Source organism: Chroicocephalus ridibundus, chromosome 13 (genome assembly GCF_963924245.1).
Source record: "Chroicocephalus ridibundus chromosome 13, bChrRid1.1, whole genome shotgun sequence".
Lineage (NCBI taxonomy): Eukaryota > Metazoa > Chordata > Aves > Charadriiformes > Laridae > Chroicocephalus > Chroicocephalus ridibundus.
In genome coordinates, this window is record NC_086296.1 from 1,767,789 (window position 1) to 1,789,665 (window position 21,877).

Here is a 21,877-nt window from a genome sequence, read left to right on the forward strand (position 1 = left end):
GCTCTGGGCTGCCACATGTCCCAGCAGACGCCTTCTGCGGACATCTCTCAGGGCACAGGGGGGGAGTGACCAGACGCCTGGGGGCCTACGCATGGCAGTGACCCTCAGTGAGGCACAGAAGCCAACCCCGGCGCCTGTCCCAGGGACCTGGACCCTCACCCCCACCACAGCTCCTCCCTGCCTCCAGCTGGCAACTGGCTGCCGCGGGAAGGCCAGGGAGCAGCCAACACCTTCACTGGTGGATGGGCACTCCCCGCGTTGGCCTTCTCTGGGGCAAAGCCCCGAAGGAGAAAGCACCACTCTGTGCAGCGCTGCCAGCTGTGTGTCCTCCCTGCGGCGTCCATCTGTCCTGCCAACGCCAGCGCCTCTGTCCTACCCACCCCAACGCCTCCACCCACCCTCCACTCCAGTGTCTCCATCCATCCTGGAAATCTCTGAAGGAGCTGCCCACCCCGGCTCTTTAATGCCCTTTTTTACCCAGCTGTTTTGCAGCCACTTGAGGATTTCTCAGGAAATGAAGCCGAAAGGAAACCTAAAATCTTCTGCCAAACTCAAACTCCTCGAGACAAGATCCCGGGGGTGAGTTGCTGCTCTCTGCGTTGTTCCTTGTCCTGCAAACCGTCTGAGGGAGCGGAGCTTCGCAGGGAACGAGCACTGTGGCAGCGACCCCAAACTTGCTGGGAAAGGAAATATCAAAGAGAAACTTTGAGTGGAATTAAGTTTCTTTCATCCATCTCTTGCCCACATGGACATGCCAGGGTGGGCAGTGATGGCCTGGGCATAGCGCTGCCGGGGAAAGGAGCCCCATGTCCCCCAGTGCCGCTGGGGACCTCCCAGCGACAGCAACACAGTGTTTTAGCACTTCAGAAGACATTATTCTGATGGGAAGCTGCTGTTAATTACCCACATAAGGTGCTTTTCCCAGTGTGTATTTCTGCAGGGTGTGCAGCTCTCCGGCCAGCTCTGGCTCCACAGTCACATCCACAGCACCAGCCCACGGCTCCTGGCCGGAGCAGCATCCCTGTCCCTGAACCCCTCCTTCCCAATGCTGCTGGAGTCAGCAGCTCCCCGTGTCCAAACCCCTCTCCCCTGGCTTGCCTATGTCCCCTGCACCTGGGGTCACCCCAACAAACACTGCCACCGAGCCCGGCGTGGATGGCCACGTCTCCTGCACCCCCCACCCCATGCCCGTGCCAGCGTTATCTCCATGTCCACTAAAATCAGCTTTTGCCAGGCAGCAGGGCCGTTTGCGGCTGCCGTTTCCCTCTTGCTGCCTGGCGACCCCGCAGCCCCGGGGAATGGTGGGGCGCTGGGTGGTGCAACGAGTGCCCCAGGCCTCTGCCAGCCTGTCTCCCTGCCCGTGCAGCGCCGAAGGGGCTCATCCCGGCTGGTGCAGGCAGGGGCTCAGCCCCACGCTGACCCCCAGCAAAGCCTCAACCCTCGCTGCGCCCGGGGCTGCTCCGGGGCTGCTGGGGTTTCCCCAGATGTACCAGGCGTTTTGTCCTCGCTGGGCACAGCTCAAGCCTTCCCCAGGCACCGAGCGGCTCCAGGGACGCCTGCCCGCCTGCGGGGGCCGCGGTTGCTGTGCAGCCCTGGCAGGGCACAGACAGGAGGGGCAGGGGGAGACGTCTGCCCCAGCCCTCCTTCCCTCCTGCTTTTTGGCAGGGCCTGGACCCCACCAGAGGTGCCAAGAGGCACCTTGTGCTCCAGAACCACTCTGTTGGCTTTATCCTGGCTTTATCCTGCTCCCCAGCCGGGCAAGGGAGACCCTGCCCTGGCACAGCCCCGTGCATGGAGCAAACCCCTTCCCATCACCCTGCTTGGGGGGCTGGGCAGATGGAGGCATTCCCAGTGTCCCTGCCCACGTGTGGGGTGACAGACTCGGGGTTTTCCCAGGAAATCCCACCCCCACGGAGCAAACCTGTGCCCAGGACGGATCACAGCCCCCCAGGCTGCTGCTGTCCCCAGGGAAGGAGCCAGCAGCGGGATGGATGCTCATAGAATCATAGAATGTGTTGGGTTGGAAGGGACCGTTACAGCCCATCCAGTCCAACCCCCTGCAGTCAGCAGGGACATCTTCAACTAGATCAGGTCGCTCAGGGCCTCATCCAGCCTGGCCTTGAATGTCTCCAGGGATGGGGCCTCCACCCCCTCTCTGGGCAACCTGGGCCAGTGTCTCACCACCCTCAGTGTACAGAACTTCTTCCTAATGTCCGATCTAAACCTGCCCTGCTCCAGTTTAAACCATCGCCCCTCGTCCTATCACTCATCCCGCATGGCAGCAGGGGAAGGAAGGGCGATGGAGGCATCTGAACTGCTGTGTTTCAGGATGAGCTCCTTTAAGGCACAGTTTCCTGGGCAGAGAGAGCCCGCAGCAGCATAGAGCCAGCAGAGATGGTCCTGGGGGCTGCGGCGCTTGCCATGGGGGTCCAGGAGGCGAGGGTCCCCAGCCTGGCCCGCTGCTGGGGGACACCGACTCAGAGACAGCACCAGCTCCTCCGCCCCGGCGCTGAGCTCCTTTCCATGCTCAAGCGAGGTTATTCCCCGGCAATCCCCTGCCCGCAGCATCCTCATCCCCGGCCTTGTGGTGCTTTCGCCCAGGAGAGCCACTTGCCTGGGCTTCTGCCAGCCAAAAATGCCCCAAGGACCAAGACCGGCTGCCAGGAAGGATGCTGGCTTCCTTTTCCCCTGAGAAAGCTGAAGCCTCAGTAATTATTGATCCCAGTAGTGGCAAATCACGCCTTTCAGCAGTGGCTGAGGCTGGAGTGAATGACGGGGTGATACAGGAGCCCCCGTCCCCGCCGCGCGGTCGGGTTTAACCCTGACAAATGCCACGTTGTGGGGGGCGGCTGGCAGGGAGGGGGGTGGCAGGGTAACGCTTTCCATGGGGCTTGAAATCCACCTTGACGTGCCACGGGTAAAGCCTGTCCCTGGTTACAGGACACGGGACCGAGGTTTCCATGGGGGCAGGTCCCGCTGGGACAGGAGCTGGGGGTCTCGCTTCGGCTCGGGCCTGGGCGAGCAGAGGACAGGCACATCCCCAGTGCCGGGGGCAGGAAACCTCACTAATTATTGATTAAAAGATTTTGCTAAATCCCTTCCTTAAGCAACAACTGGCAAGGAAAAACCTGCTGAATTATACATCAGTGCTCCTGGCCCCCCCAGGGCCCCCATACTCCCCCGCCGCCCGCAGCACGGTGAATTTTCAGCCATGTTTTTACCCATAATGAGCCCTTCGACGGGACTAGAGAGCCGCCGCTGGGAATTGTGCTGGGATGCGGGGCCGGATCCGGCCCCCAGCGGGGAGGGAAGTGCTGCCTGGGAAGAAAAGGCCTGTCCCGCTCCCGCAGCCGCCCTCGCTGGGGTTTTTTGGGGAGCGAAACTGAAACCCACACCCCTCCCCAGCTGCAGCTCTCGCTCTCGCTCTGCCTTCTCTGGTGCTGCAACTTTAAACAGTAGTTTAGTTTTTTGTTTTCCCGGCTCGCCATTAATTTTAAATCGAGGGGGATCTAATTTAGAAAATGAGATGCTTGAGGAAGGCTTTAATTAGCTGCAGAGAGAGGTGACGGGTCCCACGGTGGGGCCGGGACCTGCACCCTCAGGCTGGGGCTTAGCCAAGGTCTTTGGAGGGGGGTTAATAAACCCCGGTGGTTTAGATGCTTTGGGCTTGGAGGGGCTTCCCAGCCGAGACCAGAGGGAGGGACGCGGGGATGGAGGCAGAGGGGTGTGGGGGCACAGGAGCTCTTGCTACTCACACCCCAAAACACCCCCCACCCCGGCCCCGCAGGGCAAAGCTCCGCTCTGGTCCCCAAACCTTGCCCTGGGGGAGCTGCCCACCCACGGCCTCGCACTTGGGGGTGGCCATGCTGGACCCCCTCTGGGTGGACCACCTCCAGCCACGTTTGTCCCCCCAAAACCAGCCTGGGCTTGTTTTGCTTTATTGCACATCACCCGGTGATTCCCCAGGCCATGGCGAGCCCCAGCACCTCCTGCCAGGAGGATTCGGGGGCTCCCTTTGTGGGGACGTGGCAGGAGCTGAGCGAGTGCACCTGGGGCTGATGAAACACCCCGTCTGGAGAGACATGGGCGACGTGGCACACACAGAGGGGCTGGGGGGGGGACCCTCCCGACACAGCTGCAGCCACCCAAACAGCCGCTGTTCCTGGAGGCAGCAGGGCTGAAACTCGAAAGCAAGAGCTGGGGCCGAGAATAGCCCCCGCCCGGGCTGGGGGGAGCGGGGCAGAGGCAGGCCCCGCTGGGGCGGCCGTGGGAGGACGGCAGGAGTCCCCCCACCTCAGCTCCGCGGTGATGCCCAACAGCCTCTGCCCTGCCTGAGCTGGGAGGGGGGGTGAGGGGGTGGGATGTGCACCCCCTGAGCACCCGAGGGGGAGGCTGGGGGTCCTGCACCCCATCCCGACATCCCTGGAGATGAGAAGGCTGAGAGGGGACATCATCAATGCTCATCAACAGCTAAAGGGCAGGGGGCAAGAGGATGGGGCCAGGCTCTTCTCAGTGGTGCCCGGGGACAGGACAAGGGGCAACGGGCACAAACTGGAACATGGAAAATTCCATCTCAACATGAGGAAAACTTCACTGTGAAGGTTGTCAGAGCCTGGCACAGGCTGCCCAGAGAGGTGGGGGAGTCTCCGTCTCTGGAGATATTCCAACCCCGCCTGGACGCGTTCCTGTGCCACCTGCTCTGGGTGACCCTGCTCTGGCAGGGGGTTGGAGGGGATGATCTCCAGAGGGCCCTGCCAACCCCTGCCAGTCTGGGATTCTGGGATTCTGTGATCCCCCCACTCACGCAGGCGCCTTCTCCGAAGGGTTTGGGGAAAGGCCGTGTTGAGACCAGGTTGTGCCACGCCAGCCCTGGCCCCCCCCGGCCCCCCCCACGCAGCTGCACGCCCGCGGGGCATCCCCAGCTAAATTTACTCCTCGCCCGCCACAGCCTCCAATCAGAAACTCAAAAGAGGCCCCGAAAAAAGGAAGCGAAACCGTCTCCAGCGGGTGCTGACGTGTGAAGGCGAGTGGGTGCCACGCCGCCGAGCCCCGCGTCGGCTCAGCCCCGAGATGGTCGCCTGCTCTTTGCCACGGCGAGCTTTGCCCCTGCCTCGCCGGGCTGTCACCTTGCAGGGCCACCAGTCACCGCGGCGGTGGGACAGGTTTTGGGCCAGCCTGAAGCTGCCCAGGTTTGGTCGGGGAGGGGACAAGGGACCTGCTGGGGGCTGGTGCCGAGGCTGGTGGGGCTGTGTGCCATGGCAGGGTGCGTGTCCCCAGCCCAGGGTGTGTGTCCCCAGCCCAGGGCCACCCCTCCTGTCTCCTGGAGGGTCCCCCCCAGCGGGGTCTCCCCCGTCAGAGGGGTCCCCATCCCAGCGTGGGGTGTCCCAGCTGCGGCACATGCACACACACACTTGCGAGTGCAAACGCACATCGAGACTCACAGACCTGTCGCGGTTGGAAGGGACCTTTCAGATCATCGAGTTCCAACCATCAACCCACCACTGACCAACCCACCACTGACAAACCCACCGCTAACCCATGTCCCTCAGCACCGCGCCTTTTAAATACTTCCAGGGATGGTGATTCCACCACTTTTAGCCTGTAACTCCTTGGGCAGCCGAGCTTCCACTGGATTGGACCTATGGGTCAGCAAGGATGCTAAAACCTTTCTTTATATTGTTTGATTGGGGATAAACCGAGTGCACATGCACACAGACACATGCACACGCAGGTGCGTGCACACGTACGCACACACAGACAGACACACACAGACACTGATGCACACCCGCCCCAGTGACCCCAGCGCATCCAGCCCCCCCGGGCCGGGCACCGCTGACCCCACACGTGTGGGGTTCAGGGACAGGGCTGTCCCTGCCACTGCTCAACTCATGTCCCCTGTGTCACGGCCACCCCAGCCCCTCGGTGGGGCCAGCCCGGGGCCTCCTGCTGCCACCGTGCTGCCAGCTCGCCCCAACGCCTCTCTCATTAACTCAATTAACTGCACAGACGCTGCCTCCTGCCAGGCAGCCCCTTGGCTTGGCTTCTCCATCAGGCCGACCCGCCGCAAGGTGCACGGGGCAGCCTCCAGCCTCCCACGGTACTGGGCAGATTTCCCCAAATCTGGGAAATAAAACATAGTCTATGAATGAATAAAATGTGGGTTATAAATTATAAAATACAGGTCATGAATTATAAAATACTGTAAAACGCCCTGCAGGCAGCCCCGGGTCAAAGCCCTAGCTGGGGACAGCCACCGAGCCGACGGCCAAGGTTTATCACCCTGCAATTGAAAGGGAATTAAACGAAATAAATAAATGCTTGAGGCTGGCATGGTCGAAAACACGACCTGAGCAATGAAGCCCGCCTGCGAAGAGGAGAGCATTTGCATAGCTCTGTCAAAACAGCAACCGCCGCAGCTCGCAGCTGGCAGCCAGCAGGAAGGCACGGGGGGGGCGCGGCCGGACCCCTCGCCAGGTTTTATTTATGTGTGTATTAAACCTTAGCCACAGCCTGGGGAGAGGTAAACAGCCCCAAAGATAAATGCCCGGGCTTGTAAACAGGTTGTAAACAAGCTAAACTGACTCAAAAATAAACACCTTTCGGCTGCTTCAAAATATTTATCATCTCAAGTTTAGCGTGATAATAAAATAACCCTCCCAGCAGAGCTCAGCCCTGGTCCGGGGACCGAGCAAAACCTTGTTTTCTGCTCAAACTGGGTGTAAACAGCCGCGTCTCCCCAGACAGGTGTGCTGGTGGAGAGGCCTGATCGCAGGGCTGCCCTTGCCCACCTACAGAAATACGGTCGTTGAGTTTCAGCCCTCATTAGGACCCCCAAGATGGAGGGGTTTTAGCTTAACGTTAAGAAATTTCTAGCTGGGGAATGTTGGTGGCAGGGTGACAGCGAAGCGGTGGCAGCGGTGGCCGATGGGTGTGATGGGGGCAGTGGCCGCGGTCCCCACCAGGTCCTCGGGAGGGAGCCGAGGGCTTTGGCTGAACCCGTTAGGGAGCACTTGAGCCAAATTTGGTTTTTTTCCCCCTCCACGTTGTGCCGGGGTGAGCGGTGCCAGTGCCCCGGCTTTGGCAGCCAGCGCAGGGGTGACTGGTGGGGACGCGGGGTGCACCCTGGCACTGGATGCTGCACCCCAGCCGGTGCCACCCCCACCAGCCTTCCCGCCTGGACCGAGTGCCACCAGCCCCAACCGCAGCAGAGCCACCGCCATTCCCCTCCCTCTGCAGCCCCGACGGGGGGACAGTGTTGGGTTTAAGCATTTCTGCCATGTTTTTGGGGACTTTTGGCGGGCACCCTGGGCCGGCCATGGGCAGGGGGTGCCGACACGCATCGCTGGCCCCCAGCTGAGCTCCCCCCGGGCAGCTGTGCAGACCGCAGCGCTGCTGCTCGGGAACAGCCTTTGCTAAAATTACAGCCCAGCCAAAAACAAGAGCCCGCTTCGGCCAAACACCAGCTGGGAGCCAGGAATAGCCCCAGCCCCCAGTACGCGCCGCTTCCTCGGCACAAACTTTCCAGCACGTAGCACCCAGAGCATCGCTGCCCGGCCGTGCCGCGGGCAGGCCGGCAGGCAGAGAAAGACATTTTTTGGCGCCATTTCAGCAATGGCTCTTGCTGGGGAGGGGGGGGGGTCCAAGTCCTTTTCCTGGGCAGCCAGAGCAGCCCAATGCTCCTGGCGGGGGGCACAGCACTTCCCAGATTTGGGGTGCCTGCAGGCTGTGTGTCATGCATGAGCTGCGGGGTGGTTGTGCTGTGCAGCTCCACCGAGGGCTTCAGCCACCAGGCCCTGCGCAGGGCCACCACCTCCCTCTGCCGGGGCACCGCCACCAGCAGGGACGGTCCCCCCCGGCGATGGGGACCCTGAGCACAGGGGTGTCCGCTCCTGGGGCTCCTGCCAGCCAGTGCCTGGGGCTGATTTGGCCCCCACTGTCCTTGCAGAGCTGCAGCCCCAAGCCCTCAGGCCCCAGCCCAGCTGCCCAGGCATCCCTCAAATCCCAGCCTGGCCCTGGGGCACACCGGGCGGCAGGGCTGCAGCCATTTGGGGCCCGCTGTGACTGAACAGGGTCCTGCCATGCTCACGGGTGAACCTGCCACTGTCGCCATTCAGGCCTGTGAGCACCCAGGCCAGCCCTGGGGGCAGCCATGGGGCAGTCGTCCCACAGCCTGCGTGTACGAGGGGCTGCACAGCGGGACGTGGGGGGGACAGGGACAGAGGGGGAACGGGGAGACACAGAGCGGCATGGTGGAACAGAGAGCATGGGGGACACGGAGGGGACAAGGGGCACCGGGGGACACGGGGGGACGTGATGGGACACAGGGGGAACCGGAGGGCACGGGGGGGGGACGTAGAGTGGGTGCACAGGGAGCACGGGGGACACGGGCACAAGGACACGGGTGACAGCGGCACGGGAGAAAGGCGGCAGAGGAAGAGGGGACGCGGGGGACGGCGGCCCCGGGACCGGGCCGCGCGGGTGCCCACTGCCGGGAGAAGGGCGCCCCCTGGCGGCCCCCACGGCGCCCCGCCAGCCGCGCCCCGCCGGTCTCCGGCGCCCCCGCGCGGCCCGTGTCCCCCCCGTCCCCCTCGTCCCCCTCGGCGGTGGCCCCGGCCCGCGCTGGCCCCGGCCGCTCGCCCGCCGCCCCCTCCCGCCGCGGCTGCCGGGGGCGGGCGGTGGCAGGGACCCGCGAGGGCCGGGGGGACACGGGCTGCGCCCCCCTGCAGCGGGCGGGGGTGCGGGGCCAGCCCGAGCTCCCCGAGGCGGTGGCAGCCCCGTCTGCCCGTGGGCACACAGTGGGGACCATGACCCCCGCCTGCCGGTTCCCCCAGGCCCGAGCCCTCGGCGCAGCGGGAGCAGGCGGCCGGGGCCGTTACCGGCACTAACGAGGTCCTTAATTACCGGTCAGCACACGGAGCCCCCAGCGACGATGCCGCTTCCAGCCGGCGCCAGCCGGACCCCGGCAGGAATCACTGAACTGGGCGATGGCCACCGCCACGCCGGCGGCACACGGCCGCCCATCGCCCACAGCCCCCGGGACGGGGCGGCTGCTCCGACCCCCCAGGCCAGAGCACCGGGGTGGGTTTGTAGAGCGCCAGCACCCCCGGGGCCCCTCAGACACCTGGCGCGGGGATCACGGGGTCTTCATCTGGGTCACGTCACCCCTGGAGATGCCCCTTCCCTGCCCCGGGCTTCAGAGGGAGCCCGAGCCCCGTGCCAGGAGGATGCTCAGAGCACCTGTGCCCATGGGTGCCACGGCCACCCCTCTGGCTGGGGTGGGGGAGCCCTGCCCTGGCAGCCATTTCCCCCCAGAAATGATGAAAACCTCAGCCCACCCCCAGCTCCGCTCCCAGATAATGACCTGTGCTCTGATGCCCGTAATTCAGGAGGAGACGGGAACACGCCTGGAGCTCTGGCACATTAATTATGAAGCACATCATTTGCCAGGGCCTGGGCTCTGCCCCCGCCATGCCGGGCAGCGCAGGAGCGGCGCCAGCACCTGCAGCTGTTTCTGCCAGCGCAATATTAGCTCCATGGAAAGAGCCCTCAGTTCCCTGTGTCCTGCCCCGGGGCACTGAGGGGTGCTGGGTTCCTGGGGACAGCCCTGTCCCTCCCTCAGCCAGTCCCGAGCCCGGGGAAGGCAACATGTCAGTGTCTGCCAGCACAGGGACCACCAGGACCCTGAACCACGTGCAGGGTCAGGATTTGGCCCTGGGGGCTCATTGCACGGGGAGGAGAGGGGCGTCTCATGCCCGCCTGCACAGCTGTGCGCAGGGCCAGTATCCCTGAGTGCCACCCGGTCACCGTCCCCCAGCTCCCTCCCCACTAACCCCACACCCCCGTGCCAAGCACCCTGCCCTGGTGACGCCGAAGGGACACAGAGCCAGAGGCAGCAACCCGCAGCCACCAGTGAGGACCTCGGCTTTATTCCAGCCCCTCCACCATCCCCTCCTGGTGGGGACAGGGACATGGCAGGGCGGCTCCAGGCTTGCAGAGATGCACCTCTGCAGAGATCCAGCTTTGCAAAATCTTCACCTGGCCAAGGTCTCGACGTGCTTTTTTGTGATGGTTTTTTCCCATTTACCCATGGACTAGATGCATCGCCCCCCCGTCACCATTGCAGGGGGGCGATGCTCGTGTGGAGGCGGGGGAAAGGCTGGGCCAGACCCTACGGGGTTGGGGAGAAGGGGCCGAGCAGGGCCAGGAGGAGCAGGGGGGAGAGGAGCTGGTGGTGGCCCCCGTGTGGGGACCCGCCACTGGCCGTGGCCGCCCTGGAGGCAAAGACCTTGCGGCTGTGGAGGGGCTGCGGCGGGCGGAAGTTGTTGGTCATTTTTAGGAGCGTGGAGCCGGCGGCCGGGAAGTGGAGGGTGCTGACAAAGGCCCACAGCTGCGCAGGGGAGAGGCAGGGGTGGGCACCGCTTCGCCGGGCGCCCCGAGCCCCCACCCGCTTGCAAGCCCCCTTCTCATGCTGCCCTGCTGCCGACAGTGCAGGACCCATGGCATGGCCCTGCACCGGCGCGTGTCCTCCCACCAGCCCTCGCCGCCCTCCCGAAACCAGACCCGGAGGGGAAGGACACGAGGCAGGTGCTGGTGAGGATCGGCTCTTGAGTCGTGAGCAAGTAATCGTGTTTCACTGCCTCTGCTGAGCACTTAGAGAGCAGCTGGGCCACCACACCCTCAAGGAAATACGTCTACTAAGATGCTTGGGCAGCAGAGGAGAACTCACTCCATCCACCCATCCATCCACCCTCCCACCTCCTTGGACCCTCTTCTGAGCTCCAAAGGGTTCTCTCCCATTTCGCCTTCTGAATGCTGGGGCTGGGCAGGAGAGTGCTGGACGGGATTTCTCCCTGCTGGCAGGTGGCCACTGCTCCGTTACTTAACCCTCATAAAATTAATTAATTGCCAGGAGCGTTATTATAGAGATGACCTTCCCTGTGCTCTTGCTTAGGGGTCAGGTAGGGCAAGGAGAGGGGTCACCCGGAGGGTCCAGCCCTTGGGGCGCCGGAGCAGGGGGCTGTGCGTGCCAGTACCTGCTCCTGTCCGATCTCCACCGGCTCCTCGAAGACGGTCCAGACGACGACCTCGCTGCAGTCGGGGGTGGTGAGGGAGCCCTGGTAGCGGTAGTACCCAGCGAGGCGCCCGGCGTGCGGCAGCAGGGTGCTCAGGCGGAAGGTAGAGGCCAAATCCACGGAGTCCCCTGCGGGGTGAGATGTGGGCACTCAGCCCATCCCATGATGGGGACACGGGGGAGGGCAGGGCCACCCCCATCGGTTTCCCCACAGCCAGATGGCCCCGTGGACCAGCAGGTTCCCCCCAGCCCAACCCCCTGGGGCACAGCCCTGCCCTCCCGCTCTCCTCTTTCTGCCCCTGCCTCGGTGCGATGGTGACTCACCGGCGTGGGAGATGTTCCTCAGCCCCGCCACGATGGTGTTGTAGTTGGTGTTTGGGGTTTCGGAGACCTGTGGAGGGGGAGAGTAAGCAGTTGGGGCAGAGCAGAGCCCCCAGCCACACCACGAGCAGCCTGTCCCCGGAGGGTCCCCCACCGTGGGCAGCAGGAGCCCCCGCAGACCCACCTGGAAGAAGAATCCGAGGACGGCCAGCCCATTGGGATGTCCCTTGGCCTCCGCCAGCGTCCGGTACTTGACATTGATGTGGACGATGTGCAGCTGAAGGAAGCATGGCGGGACCAAGGGTGGGCAACCGCCCCCGGCTGACCCCACCAGCAGTGGGACGCTTGCCTATGGATCTCCCTGGCCGGCCTGGGGTGGCCAGACACTGAGCCACCCACTCCCCCGAAAAGCCCTCCTGGTCTATGGGTGCTTCCATGGGGCAGCTGCCAGGAGGATCAAAGCACCCCGGTGATGTGAGCATCCTTTGAACAGGGAGGGGAAAAGGGGCCAGCAGTCCCGGGGCGCCCACCAGCCGCAATGCATAAATTTTGCTCTCTCCTCTGGTAGATAATTAATATTTTAGAGGCACAGAGCCTCTTTTCACCCAGAAGGATCCCGATGCGCTCGGCACAGCGTGCTCCTGCACGCTCTAGCTCACTGACTCAGTGCATGTCCCCGGCGGGGCACGGACCCTCCAGACCCCACCGAGCGCCCCCGACCAGGCAGCCTGGCCCACGCACGGTGAAGAGAAACCCGGAGTCTCCCGTCAGCTGCTCTTTAACCCCCCGGGTGTCCTGCGCAGCGGCTGTCTGCATCCCACCGTCAGCGCAAGGCTGCGGTGACGGGGAGCACGGCCAAACCCACCGTGTCACCAAGCCGGGTCACCCCGCAGCATAGTGCCCTGGGACACACCAGCAGCACTCCTTCCCGGCACGGCAAGGTCTTGGGCCACCCAGAGAATGCGATGGGTGCTTTTTCTCACCTACCTCCATGGGGAGCTGGCGTCCGTCAAGTGTGTGCTCGGAGCCATTCCCAGCTGGGCTGCCCCAGTGGAAGTGGAGCTGCAGCGCACGGTACCTGCCGGGGAGGCCCCCCCCGCTGATGGTGATGTGCTCGGAGGCCAACTCGCTCGCCAGGCTCAGCATCACTGCAAGGGCAGCGGGAGGGGGTGAGGATCATAGAACCATAGAAACACAGAACAGTTTGGGTTGGAAGGGACCTTAAAGGCCACCCAGTGCCACCCCCTGCCCTGGGCAGGGACACCTCCCACCAGCCCAGGCTGCTCCAAGCCCCGTCCAACCTGGCCTTGAACCCCTCCAGGGATGGGGCAGCCACAGCTTCTCTGGGCAGCCTGGGCCAGGGGCTCACCACACTCAGAGTGAAAAATTTCACCCTGATACCCAACCTAAATCTCCCCTCTTTCAGTTTAAAACCGTTCCCCCTTGTCCTATGGCTCCACTCCCTCATAGAGAGTCCCTCCCCACCTCTCCTGTAGGTCCCCTGGGAGGACGGGGGTGAGGACGGGGGTAAGGGCGGGGGACAGCCCTGGCACACCGGGGCTCAACTTCCCCAGGCTTCATCCCGGCACGAACACAAACCCAGGGGCAGGAGCCGCCCCAGGACGTTGCAGCTCGCGGGCAGAGCGCTCCCAGGAGCAGCGCCGGAGCCGAGCCCCGGCCAGGATGGTGCCCAGGGAGCTAGGGCAGGGGAGGGGGCCCGGCCGCGGCACGCACCTGTGTGCCCGTCATTCGCCAGCCTCCACTTGCCCGGGGGAGCCTGGTCGTAGCCCTCAAAGAGGATGTCCCCGAGGCCACTGTCCCGCTGCAGCCGGCGCCTGTCGATGTTGATGGGGGACTGCTTGTCGCCGCCGCACGTGGCCTTCAGCTCCTTCCAGTGGCTGGGACCTGCAGAGGGGGAGCAGGGGCACCACGGGCAGCCATGAGCTGCTGCCACCCCCGCAGGGGGACAGGAGGCCGAGGGTGGCCGGGTGCCCAGCCAGCCTTGCTGTCCCTGCCGTGCTCGCCTGCATCCCACGGGAACTGCCCTCCTGCCCGGCCAACCTTCCTTCCGAGCGCTGAGCGGGGGCTCGTTGCAGCCTCATCCATAATTCAGCAGGATTTCCTCATGGGGCCGGGGGCTATATTTAGCCCGGCAGCACCGTCCGTCCCTCCGCGCTGGTGAAGGGCAGGCTTTTCTCCCAGCCCTGCTGCCCCTCTCTGTAGGCAACCCCCACCATCATGGGGGTGCGCCGGCCACTGTCCCCCCGCCCCCGGGCTGGGGCTCACGGGGGTTGCTCCACGCAGAGGGAGCAAACGTGCCCATAGAGCACCTGGAGGGAACGACGGATGGGAGCTGCTGAGAAGGGGGGACACTGGACTCAAGGTCCACTGGCAGAGGGCACAGTTTGGTTTTTAACCACATTTTACCCTACCCATGCTGGTTTTGTCCAGTTGTGGCGGGTGACAGCGCACCCTGGCCACACAACTCGCCCTGGGGCAAATCCTATGTGGGGTCCGGGGTGACCGCACAACACCCATCGGCAGCGCCCCGGGTGGGGGGTCACCGTGGCAGGAGCTGGGTGAGGACGCGGCAGCGCTGGCCGCCGGCTGGACCTGCGGCACGCCCACCGCACCGCCCGGGCACGGTGAGCGGAGGTACCCACAGCTGCCACCACGGCCAGACCCCACACATCCCACACGTGTAGCTCAGTGTCCCCATCACCCGGCATCGTCTCTTCTTGCAACACTCATTGCGGTCCGCGGCCATGGGATGTAGCCAGACACCCTGCCGGTCTCTGCTCTGGGGCAGCTGCCGTGACACCCCGCTCCTTTGCCTGGTGGCCCCCGGGGCAGAGGTGGTGGCCCTGGGCTCTGCCAGCTGCTGGGCTGCGCTTCCAGCCGGGAATGGGCGCTCCCCTGAAGTCTCCAGTCCCATCCACCAGGGCACCTCCAGTCCCGGGGGAGCTCAGGGCATCCCTCCCTGGGCACAACTGGCTCTGCTCCGGCACCCGCCGTGGTGGGCAGCCTTTGGTGGACCCACACACCGTTACCCCTCACATCCCCTACAACCAGGGTCTGGGAGGGCCCTTCCCCCAGCAGCACCCCATGGCTCGGGCAGACAAAACCAGAGACACACGCTCACCCCCACCTCCTGCCCCCCCGGGCTCAGCCCCGTCTCCTTCCCTTCTCCTCTCATTACTCCGGGCAGTTTTTTCCCTAGAAACCCTGGGCGTCACAGCTTGGCCTTGCCGCTGCCTCACCAGTGCCTCAGCATGGTGCTACCGGGCAGCCCCACAAGTTATCCGGTGCCTTCATTAAGGGACCGTTCCCCGCTGCGGGCACACGGCCAGCTCCACGCTGCCCCAGCCGCTTCCCGCTGGCCCCACGGCCCTGCTGAATTCTGCCCTCGCGCTGGCCCGAGGAGGTTAAATTGCCGGTGACGGCAAGCGCTGGTCCGGCAGGGATACACAGAGCCCAGCGATTCACAGCCGGTGTGCCATGGCGGCCGGGCACAGGGTGCGTGCACCCAAGAACTATAAAACAGTTGGGCCGTAACGGCTGATTAAATGCTCGTTGATCCTTAATTAACCTTTTACAAGCTATTTGCATGCTTTGTGACAAAGTGCCCCCAGCCATGCTTCCCCTCGCCCGTGCACACAGGCAGGACTTGCCCAAATAGAGCCATCCTTCCTCGAGCCAGGTCCCTGCGCCCCATGGCACCCCCCTTCTGATGCCGGCGCCTCACTGGGGTTGCTAACGGCATATTTTAAATCCGGGCTTTAATTAGTTTTGGGTGAAATGGGGGAGGCTGGTGCTGCCCCGGGAGCACCCAGACCTGGCTGGGGCGAAGGGGCTCCGGTGCCCGTCTCCAGCCTCCGCACCAGCACAGCTGAAAGTGAAGCTCCTCCAACCATTCCCACCTTGGTGCGACACGGGTGAAATCGCCCTTCTCCCCCGGGGTGCCCTCGGCCGGGCACTGCGGGAGACACGGGGGTCCGAGCCCCGCACAGCCCCGACACCCCGCTCCCGCACGCGGCACCACTCACCGCATTTGGGGTCCTGCGAGTCGTAGCACCACTGCCCTGCGGGAGAGAGGAGAGCTCAGGGCAGCTGACGGAGACAGGAACCCGCTCCCCGAACCCACCACGCTATGCCCGTCCCCCTGACAGCGAGGGCACCCCCTATTGCAGCCGGGGGTCCTGCCGGCGCTCGTGTTCATCCCAGTTATTCTCGGCACTGGCGTTTTCACGCGTTCGCACCCTCCCTGCCTCCCCCGGCTGCTCCGCAGGGAAACCTCCCTCGGCATTCTCTGCTCCACAGCGGCCAAACCTCGCTGCTTGTGGGGCCATCCGTGCCTTACCCACCCGGGGAGCCGAGGCAGCCCCTTGCCCCACAACAGGCGCCTCACCTGGGTAAGCAGGGGGCCGAGGGGGAGCTGCCGTAGTCCTCCCCCAGTGCTCCCCGCGGCTCCCCGCGGGTGGGCTGGCAGCAGGAGGCGGTTGCTGGGGGCTGCAGCAGGCAGGGGGTGGGCGGTGGGCAGGCCTGCACCCACGCTGCGGGGACAATGGCTCGTCCCATCACTCGGGGCCACCTCAGCCGGAGCTGCCGAGCTCCCACCAGCGCTGCTGCCCGCGCCCGGGGCGGCTGCGGGGGCTGCATGCTCCATGCCGGGTGCCGGTGCAGCAGACACAGGGATGCCGAGGGGATGCCGAGGAAGCCAGTGCCCAGCTCCTGCTATCCGCACGTCCGCCCAGGGCCATCAGGTCTGCAGTGGGAGCCGGGGAGTGCACCCCTTCCCTCCTCAGCTCCCCATCCCGCTCCTGGCAGGAGGCACAGAGCGACCTGGTGCTACCCAGGGCCAGCCTACGCGAGTGGCCCCCAACAATGGCCATGGGGCCGTGCCAGTGGGCTGGCTGCCGGCGAGCTGAGCTGAGCCACGCTCCTGTGCCAGCCGCGGTCGCTCAGACCGGCAGGACACGGCCAGCGCTGCCTGCCTCCACCTGTGCTGCTCATGGCCCCAGCCTGCATCGCATCCAAATCCTCGCTACAACGGCGCAGGAGACACCAGCCCCCCAGGAGAGCCAGTAGCAGGATGGTGCGGGACTCAGAAGGTCTCTAGGGCAGAGACCTTGGGCATTCCTCCCTGTCCAGGGGGAAGGTGAGCTCTTGGGAGACCCCTGGATGGATCCGCACCCACCAGCCCTCGCCCGACCTCGAGCATCCCCTGGCAGGAGCCAGGGTAGCACTCGCTGCCGCCAGCCTGGCCAGAAAGCAGGTGAGGACTCCAGCGCCTCGGCCCTGGGACGGCAGCGCCGGTTTGCTCCGAGGTTTCCTCTTCGTTGGTGTTTCCTGGTGGTGCGGGTCTGTGGGGCGGACGGGCTGGGGGCCAAGACGGGAGCGCCTGAACACCCACCCACCCTGAAGGGACTCCGTCCCAGACGCCTCCTGCCAGGACAGAGAGCCCTGGGCGGGCTGAGACCTCCTGGAGCCCGCGGCACCACGGGGACATCCTCCCGGGGGGAGGAGGATGGTGGGAGGGCAGGAGATGGCTCCTGGACCAGACCGCGTTCCCCAGTCCCTGCTCCAGCCCTGTTGGCGCGGCTGCCTCCAGCACCCCGGCCCCCTGCCACCCCCTGGCACATGGGAAGGGAATAAAGGGGGCTGGCACAGGCATACCCCGGCGTGACACCCCCCGGCCCCCCGTCCTCTCCCACCGCGGGGACCCCCCATGCCCTCCGGCCGCGGGGATGAGGGTAGGCAGGCAGAGCATCTCACCTCCCGCGGCTGCTCGCACGACGAGAGGCAAAGTCAGAAAAGTTATCCCCAGCCCCTGCGTCCCCATGCCGGTGGCAGCGGGCAGGTGGCCCCGCCGCGACGCCCCGTCCTCCTCCGCAGTGCGCCCGGGCAGGGGGAGGCAGCGCTGCCAGCGCCCAGGCAGCCCGGAGAAATCCTCCGCTCCAGCCTGTGCACTGCTGTTAAATATTCATCACAAGGGCTGAGTTTTTAACTCCTCGGCTGCTAGGAGGGAGCAGGGAAGCGGCCCGGCCCCCAGCCAGCCCCTCCGCGCCGTGCCAGGGCCCTGCCCGGGATGCCAGCCCAAGGGCAGGCAGCAGGGACGTGGCGGGGGGCAGGGGGCTGGCAAAGCCCGGGGGTGCAGCGCGCTGGCCGGCCCACCCCCGCGAGGGGCGGCCCCGGGTACCATCCTGCTCTCCATCCCCATGCGGGGGTTTGGCAGCATCCCCCTCTGCCCCATCCTGCCACCCCCCACCCCCGGTGCCGTGGGGCCATGGAGGGGCTTCAGGGGCTGCGGGCAGGCAGAAGGGGCTGGGGGCACCAGCTCTGCCCCATCCCCACCCCACTCTTTGCAGGTACACACCGTGGGACAGCCTTTGCCCCCGCAGCTTTGGCAACCCCCCCAAGCCAGCATTGGGTCCTGCATCCCTCACGCTGGCAGCTCCCCTCAGGGACCTGATATGGGGCGGGCAGTGCCATGGAGACGCACAGGCCCAATCCAGCTCGACCCCACACATAGCGGGGGACGCAGCCCCTCCCCAGGAAAAGGCCAGACGGTGCCCACAGCGCCTTGGCCGTGGCAACTGCAGCCCCGGGCTCCGGGCACAGGTGACCTCTGCAGCTGCACTATGGGGGACCCTCAGCCCCAGAGGTCACCAAGGAGCAGCATACTGGTGACACAGGATCTGGCCCTGTCCCCTCCAGCTGGCACAAGGCCACATCATGCCATAGCAGCTCAGGCTCTCACAGCCACGCAGCACCGGCCGGGACAGGGGGGCAGCACCGGGGACGAGCCTCAGCACCCACCCGGGCATCACAGGAGTCACCCTGCACCTGGGGACGGGGCTGTTGAGCCCCTCAACACGCACGCCGTCCCCATGGCGCCTGTCCAGGCAGGTGGCAGGGGAGCCAGCACCTCGCCAGCAGAGCTACGCCCCCGCAGCGGGCAGGTAGGAAGAGGGGTGAGAACACGGAAGCGCGGTGTTGTCACATTTCTCCTAAAATATCGCCGTCCTCCTCAGGCAGCCATGGAAAGGAGGCCACGGGGCCTGAGCGGCAGCTCCTCTGGCCGGTGCTCAGCCCTGGCCGGCGGCACTGCCGGGCGCTGCCAGGATGAACAAACACGGCAGCAGCGCGGGAAGGAGCCTCCTGCCGCCGGCTTGGCCACGGACGGGCTCTGGCTCAGGGGCGCAGCTCGGCTGCCATGTGCTGCAAGGGGACAACGCATCGGCTGGGGCTCGTCCTCGATGGGGGCTCTTTGGGGCACCTTTGTCCGCCCCCGGGCAGAGCCAGTCCCGGGCAGGTGCCCGGGCGGCCCCGAGGAGCGTGTTTGGGCCCCGGCGCAGGGGAGGGGGCGCAGGGTCCCCCTCCCTCTGGAGCTGCGCCACGGCTGGCGCTTGGCCCCTGCCCCGGGGATGAGGTAGTTTTCAGAGGGCTGCGTTCATCCTTCTGGAGGGAACAAGCTGCGCAGGGCGGGCAGGAGAGGCGGAGGGTCGCACCAGGTCCGCAACCTGCCACCGTCGCTGCTGGCAGGGAGAGGAGCTGCTCGGGCACCCGGGGAGACCGAGATCTGCCTTGGAGGCATGAGCCCACCAAGTGGCACGAGCAGCTCTGCCACCGGCCGTGGTGGGACAGCCTGGAGCGCCAGGCAGTGGAGGGGAAGCCCAGAGCCATGGGGCTAAGGAGCCAGTGGCACCCAACACCCCCAGGCTCTTTCCCCCAGGGCCTGGACAAGGGCAGAGGGGCCCCCCAGGACACCCTTTTAGGTTTTCAGGCTTCTCTGGTGGAGATTTTTGGCAAGGAGGGCAGGAGCAGAGGCATGACTGCAGAGACCACATGGCCGGGACCACCGGCAGCACTGTGTGGCAGCACGCGACCCCACACACGGCGGGAACGTGTCCCTTGTCCCACAAAGGGCCCTGACAGGGCAAGGACCGTCACATCCAGCCTGGCGTCCCACGGGGTCCAGGGAGCCCCGCACGGTGGGAGGGGGATGCAGAGCCACGGCAGGGCTCAGCACGGTCCCGCCGAGGAAGCAGAGGGGGCTCCATGGCACATGGAAAGGCAGCAGCAGCACCGAGGTGCGTCCCCGTCCCCCACTCCTGCCCATCCCTGCTGCCCCGCTCCCCAGGGCGCACCGCTGGCTGCTGGCATCCGAGCCAGGCAGCAGCAACCTCCAGTTTCTATAGGAACCAGAGCAAACCTCGGAAGAGCCGCGTGGTACTTGCCGGTCTCTCGCTGCCGCGGTGGCGTGGAGCTCACAGCCCTTCCTGCAGCTCTGCGCCGTCCTCACAGGGAGACACCGCGTCCATCGTCCTGCCGCCACGGAGCCAGGAGGCGGCCAAGGTCTCCGCAACACGCGTGCTCACAGCACCAATGGCGAGAGCCATGACAGGGGAAAAATTACCGCTGAAAAATAAAAATAGTTGCTTAAGCTGCAGCCATCGATCGGTCATGGGCACGGTGCCATCCTGCTGGGAACCCCCACCACGTGCACCGTCAGCAGGCGCCGCACCAGCACGCCGCCGAGGGGCCACCAACGGCTCCTGGAGGTAAATCCTGCGCTGCCACCGGGGACCTCGGCACGGAGACCTGGGGACAGTGACGAGGAGTTGAGCCGCCAGAGCACGGTTCACTTTGCCCGGGGACGGGGCTGTGGGCATCCAGAGAAGCAAGTGCAGTGGGGAGGTTCAAGGGGAATAAATACTCCACCGCTTCTGGCTTTCTCTTAAATCTTTGATCTCTGCAACGAGCTGCCGCTACCCCGGGAGAGAGTCGGGAGCAGGGCAGGCAGCGCAGCCAGCAGGGGCACAAAGGAAGCACTGTGGCCAGATGTGCGCTGGCCACACGCCGCTGCACAGCCCCGCCATTCATCCTGCACTCCCCCCGTCACCGGGGTCAGCGACGTCTCCCCCCTCACGGTGAGGCCGGCCAGCCCCCCGCGGCCTGGCACCCCCCGGGTCACTGCCAGCGCTGTCCCTGCACGTGCCTGACCTGTGCCCCTGGTCCCCTGGTGCCCTCCTGGGGCTGAGCGCCCCGGACACGCCGTGCTGAGCACGGCTGCTAATTACCCTCCTGGAAAAACGCATTTTAAACTGGCAAGAGCTTCCAGCAGAAGGCTGTAAGAAGGGCTGCTGATGCCCCCGCTGCAGCATCGCGAGCATCAACGTTGACAGCCGCCCCCCTCGCACGGGGTGCCGGGGGACACACGGCCGTGAGCGGGAGCGGTGGTGACCCCCAAGAGCGGTGGCCGTGCTCTGGGCACTCCTGGCTGCCCCCTGCAGCCACAGCATCGCTCCTGTCCCCAGGCAACGCGAGGGCGGGAGGGAAGGGCAAATTGCACCTGCAGGGGGTCTTGCAGTGTCACAGAAGACCCACAGGGTCCCTGCCACCCTGAGCCACCACCACGTGCTGCAACATCAGGCTTGTCCCCGCTGAGACTGGTAGCAAAGGAAGGGCTGTGTGCCATCTCCCCGAGCTGACCAAGCATCTCCCGGCCCGGAGATGAAGCTCTGGGAGCTGCGATGGTTGAGGTCCAGCAGCGACGGAGGCGGCTGCGGCGGCAGCTGCCCTCTGCGGGTGCAGGGAAGGGAGAGCGGAGCCCCCCGCGGCACCCACGGAGGATGACACTGCACACTGGACGGCGTTCAGCGATGAACGCATCCTGCGGCCACGAGCAGGCGTGCGGGGACTTGTTCCGCAGCACTCACAGCCAACACCGCGAGCCCAGCAGCTCAGGAAAAAAAAAAAAACAAAACAAAAAAACAAACCACCACAAATTAAAAAAAAAAAAAAAAGTGACTGTTTGTAGGAGCCGAGCTCCCAGCTCGGAGCACGGGCAGGCATTGCCAGCGCCAGGTCTGGACCGTGCAAAAAAGGAGAAGCTGCTCTTTACCCGTGCCTGAACGCAGCCCCTCTCGTGGCAGGCTGGGATCAGGTCGATTCAATTTTAATTCTTAAACTACTTCCCCCCAGCTAAAGCAGATTTAGCCGTGCACGGCTCCAGAAAGCCTGACTGCAGCACTCGTACCTCTGGCCATCCGCAGCGCTGTCACCAGGAGGGGGTGAGGACGCGGGGGCGAGGACGCGGGGGCTCTGCGGCCCCACGGCCCCGCACTCGCTGCCCGCGGCGCTCCAGAAGAGGCAGGGACAGGGACAGCACAGCTCCCCCCACGCCAAAAGGACCCATCCACCAGCCCAGCGGCGATGCCGAAGGCACCTCGCCGGGACAGAAGAGATCCAGCTGTTTGCCTCGGACTGGGGACTGCTCCATCCCGCATCCCTGCCAGCTCCCGCTGCAGGCCTGCGTTACTAACCCAGCACAACTCTGAAGAGGCTTATTTATCCAGCAAGGCCTTTTAGGGGAATATCCCCTGCTGTCGGCCAGCTTTATTAAATAATTCAGAGTTACAGGCTCTTTCAGGAGAGCCACCCCCCAGCCAACCGCAGGCCCAGGGGCCAGGGGCAGGAGAG

At 65.2% G+C, this 21,877-nt stretch overlaps 1 protein-coding gene across 2 annotated transcripts; it reads right to left on the minus strand.

Annotated features, from left to right (window-relative positions):
• Positions 1-9,894: 9,894 nt before the first annotated feature.
• Positions 9,895-17,241, minus strand: LOC134522975 (carbonic anhydrase 15-like). 2 transcript variants are annotated; one of them, XM_063351307.1, is made up of 8 exons: positions 17,168-17,241; positions 15,439-15,474; positions 13,127-13,297; positions 12,380-12,540; positions 11,577-11,669; positions 11,396-11,462; positions 11,034-11,200; positions 9,900-10,387 (listed from the first exon to the last, which is right to left on the minus strand). In XM_063351307.1, exons 1-8 carry the CDS (start codon positions 17,232-17,234, stop codon positions 10,169-10,171), a joined length of 981 nt encoding a protein of 326 aa, XP_063207377.1. In that variant the 5' UTR covers positions 17,235-17,241; the 3' UTR covers positions 9,900-10,168. The 2 variants fall into 2 exon arrangements, with proteins under 2 accessions (XP_063207378.1, XP_063207377.1); XM_063351308.1 differs by lacking the exon at positions 11,577-11,669 and having other exon boundaries at positions 9,895-10,387.
• Between the last annotated feature and the right edge of the window lie 4,636 nt (positions 17,242-21,877).

What these genes read in the sequence shown, in the direction of transcription:
- LOC134522975 (XM_063351307.1), bottom strand. Translation starts at nt 17,234, where the DNA reads ATGGGGACGCAGGGGCTGGGGATAACTTTTCTGACTTTGCCTCTCGTC. An exon ending in GGCGAATGACGGGCACACAG is followed by an intron (nt 12,541 to 13,126) that starts GTGCGTGCCGCG and finishes CTGCCCTTGCAG; the next exon opens with TGATGCTGAGCCTGGCGAGC. An exon ending in TGGAGATCGGACAGGAGCAG is followed by an intron (nt 10,388 to 11,033) that starts GTACTGGCACGC and finishes TCCCCTGCGCAG; the next exon opens with CTGTGGGCCTTTGTCAGCAC.